The sequence below is a fragment of the Galeopterus variegatus genome, unplaced genomic scaffold, assembly GCF_000696425.1.
Source record: "Galeopterus variegatus unplaced genomic scaffold, G_variegatus-3.0.2 Scaffold5201, whole genome shotgun sequence".
Taxonomy (NCBI): domain Eukaryota; kingdom Metazoa; phylum Chordata; class Mammalia; order Dermoptera; family Cynocephalidae; genus Galeopterus; species Galeopterus variegatus.
In genome coordinates, this window is record NW_007731312.1 from 165339 (window position 1) to 169169 (window position 3831).

The 3831-nt window shown below is 35.2% G+C and overlaps 1 protein-coding gene across 1 annotated transcript in view; it reads left to right on the forward strand.

Annotated features, from left to right (window-relative positions):
• Positions 1 to 3831, forward strand: part of PARP8 (poly (ADP-ribose) polymerase family, member 8) — a 122455-nt gene that overhangs the window by 110789 nt on the left and 7835 nt on the right. Inside the window, exons 19-20 of the mRNA XM_008589096.1 lie at positions 780 to 849; positions 1726 to 1810. Coding sequence (XP_008587318.1) covers positions 780 to 849; positions 1726 to 1810 — 155 coding nt within the window. The remainder of the gene's footprint in view (positions 1 to 779; positions 850 to 1725; positions 1811 to 3831) is intronic.

Consider the following 3831-nt stretch of genomic DNA (forward strand, 5'->3'; position numbering starts at 1 on the left):
TAGATAGAATGCTAGATGGTGGTAAATATTATGGAGAAAAATAAATCAGAGAAAAGAGGTGTTTGATGCTAAAAGGTGGGAGAGGCAACTTGGGTGAATGTCAAACGGAATGGTCCAGACAGGAAGCTCAGAGAAGGTGACGGGAGTAAAACCTGTACATGGTGAGCGCACGAGCTGTGTGGCTTTCTGGGAGAAAGAACATTCCAGGTGGAGAGAAGAGCGCAATTTCTGATTTTTTCCCAGAGAAAACACATATATTCTAGGTATATTAAAACACCATCTGAAAGTATAACTAATCTAATATCTAAAAACAAAAACACCCAGATTTTCTACGTGAGATGTTTGTGAAAGCGCTGTGGTTTAGCAGATGATGCCATAAAAACAGGTTGGTTTTGGATAGTCAGATGATCTGGAATCATTGATTTTAATGTTTGAAACAATCATGCAAATGTAATTTTGTTTACCTTGAAATAAAAATGCCAGACTTCCAGTAAAAACAAATTTGAGTTCTAATTCTATGTTGTGAGACTACTGAACTCCAATTTAGCATTTCTTTAGTTTACTCATATTGAGAGTAATTTAATAATGATTATGTACATAAATTAAATGATAAACCAAAATAGCTTGATTTTAAGAGAGTGCAAGGGTATTGATGCTAGTCTAGATAGGCTTTTTATTTTCCAGAGCCATCTTAGTGGCTATTGTTTTTTAATGAGGAGCAATTTTTTGACTACAGTGCCCCATTTTCACTGTAATTTTTGAATTCTTTTGGAATTTAGTCACAGAAGAAAGGACAGCAATCCCAGTTCCTGCAAAGCCGTAACTTAAAATGCATAGCCTTATGTGAAGGTAAGTTGAAAATTTTACAAACCTCATAGTGTTAGTCCTCTGTGTTATCTGTATTTAAGAATTCAAGTATATTTCCAGCATGCTTGTGATGGAACAGTGAAAGCATTATTTCTTATGACTGTCTCGAAGGGCACAAATGGAAAATGGGTACAGTAGAGATCATAGAGGTTAAAACCAAATTGCAAAATTGGCAAGAATTCAGACAGTGCTATATTTTATTCATGGCAGATATTTCAAAATGGTAATTACATCTTTCTGATCAAGTAATACTGTCTCTTTTGTTAATGTGCTTACCTTCCTCTTTAAGTTAGTATTTGAATATGTAATACCATGAAAAACTTGAAAGATAAACCAGGCACTGAAAAGAGGTCTTTCTGTTCCTACACTGAAGTTAATCTTCTATTCCAAACTTAGGTCACAAAAATTGATAGGCGATTTGCAAGATCATATTCTTTTCTTTGTTCTTGCTTTAAAATTTGACTTTGGCTAAAAGTTCACTTTTTTATTTTTGTGTTAGGAATTTCAGTAGCCACTGTCAACTGTCTTTTAAGTTTTCAACACTTGGTTGTTATTTAGGACACTAAGTTGCTGTCTACATAGTTTTCAAGTCAGGACCTGTTTGCTTTTGATAATACTTAAATGATTTCCTTCCTATTGTTACACCAATTATTCAAATCATAAAGTAATAATTATTATGTGGCCTTTCATTGTTTTTATTTATATTTCTCGGTAGCTAATAAGGTTAAACATTTTTATATGTCCATCTGTGCATGTATTTTTGCTTTCAGATTTAGAAGAGAAGGGATATGGTGACTTGGAAGGGACTAGGATTCCTTTAGAATCAAATAGTTCTTTAATTTTATCTTCCACTTACAGTGATCACCTCACCTGACCTGCACAAACACGGAGAGATATGGGTTGTCCCAAATACGGATCATGTCTGCACACGATTCTTTTTTGTGTAAGTGTATATGCTCAAATTTGTATGTTACCGTCTTCTCCACAAATTAGATAGTAGTGACTGCATTATTATTTGGTCACTGTAGCTGCCAAAATATGACAAGCAGGTAATTGAATTTATCGTCTATTTAATGTTTTTGTTCTATTTTCAATAAGCAGTAAAAGACAAACTGAGGGTTAAATGCTGTTAACTTAGAAAAACAGCTGTTAACTTAAAATTGAAGAAAAACATTCTGTCTCTTTAAAATTGTTTGTGTGTATATATACATGTGTGTATGTGTATATATACTTTATTAATAGATTTTAAAAGTTTTAGAGCTGGGAATGCAGAATACAGTAATGAAAAGGTTAATCCGCGTTTCATAAAATATGAGCTGGTAATGCAGTGTGTCTTGATGTGGGTTTTTTTTGGCACTGTACCATAAGAGCTGCATTAAAATATAAAAGCATTATTTTTTATTCCTAAATAATGGGTGCAGTAGATTCTGATTTTCACTCTTCCTTGACTCCCAACCCCCTCTCATGCCTCTTCTCCCCTCAGCCATGATCCTGTCACAGAAAGGATTTCAGAGAAGAGCTGAGTATATCTGTTTTGTATTTTACGTAGCTTTCCATAAAGAAGCTGAAAAAATGAGCTGGCTTGTTTTATAAGCCATGTCAAAATGACTGCGTCAAGATTGCTTCAATATACCATATATCTACATTACCATATGCATTCAGCACTTGACCTATAGCTTATTGATAGGCTGTGCACAATGAGACTTTTATGAGCTGCCTGGTATTCTTTTGGATGGTATGAGGACTGTGACTTTCTTATGATATGTATTTACTGGCTATAGATTTCTTTCTTAATGGTGAGGCAACGGTGAGTATAGTGGAAAGAGCCCTGCTTCTGATCAGACAGTTTGAATCCTGGCTCAGTAGTAATTAGTAAGGTGACATTTGCCAAGTTACATAACCTCTCTAAGCTTCATCAGTAAAATGAGAATAATATACCTGCCTGTTTCAGTCAGAATCCCAACAAGAAACAGATGGCCCATGAAAAATATGGTACTTTTTATCATCCACAATTTAGATTATTTACAAAGGTATGGTTTTAGGGGAAACACAGGTGTAGTGTAGTAACCTCGATCTAGTAGCACCAGAGCTGTTAGACGTACCCAGGTCCAAAAGGACAAAGAGAGGAAGCAGTACTGCTGGGAATTCCCATTGGCCAGACCCTTCCAGAAGCTAAGGGTGATAGAGCGTACTGAGGAGTCCATCAGGCCAGCCTCCCGGGGCAGAAGGAAGGCAGAGAAGGCTCCCAGGGGATCCGGAGGCTCCTAGGGAAACCATCTGTACCCGCTACCTTTAAAGGTTGATATGAAAATTAATTTAGAACAATGCAGGTTGTCTCTGAAAGGCTTATTAAATATTTTTTGCCTCTTCTTTCCTGTCTTATTGATTGGTATCCACTGTTAAAAGCTCAGCTTCCAATCACAAAGTTCATTGAGTGACCTTGAGATTTTGACAGAAAAGTAACTCCGGATTCCTTTCCTTTGCCTGTCATCTAGTCAGTTAATCTACTTTTGTGTCTTGCTAAAATTAAAATTTAATGAGCTAAATTAGCAACGTTATATATAAAAGGAGACAGTACCATGTCTAGTATTATTTCTTTTGAAATTTTAGATAAATTATACATAAAACATACCTGTAGGGATATATGTGGGGGGTCGGGGGTGTTTACTGGAGAGAAGGATTTCTATATTTCAGAAGAAGAAAAAATTGAGACAAGACCATAGGAAGAAAAGAGAAGAAAACACTTTCAGTACACTCAGATACTTTCCAAATAATACAAAGGAAAAAAATTATATTAAGATGATAATTTTCATTGCTTTATAAACACAAATGAGATTTCATCCTTTTTCTGTGCACCCTCAGGAGAGAAAAAGACTCATTAAGGAAATTTGATAAAATTCAAAACACATCAAAGAGAGAGTCCATTCACTAATTAATGTACATGCTAATTACAACCATGAGTTT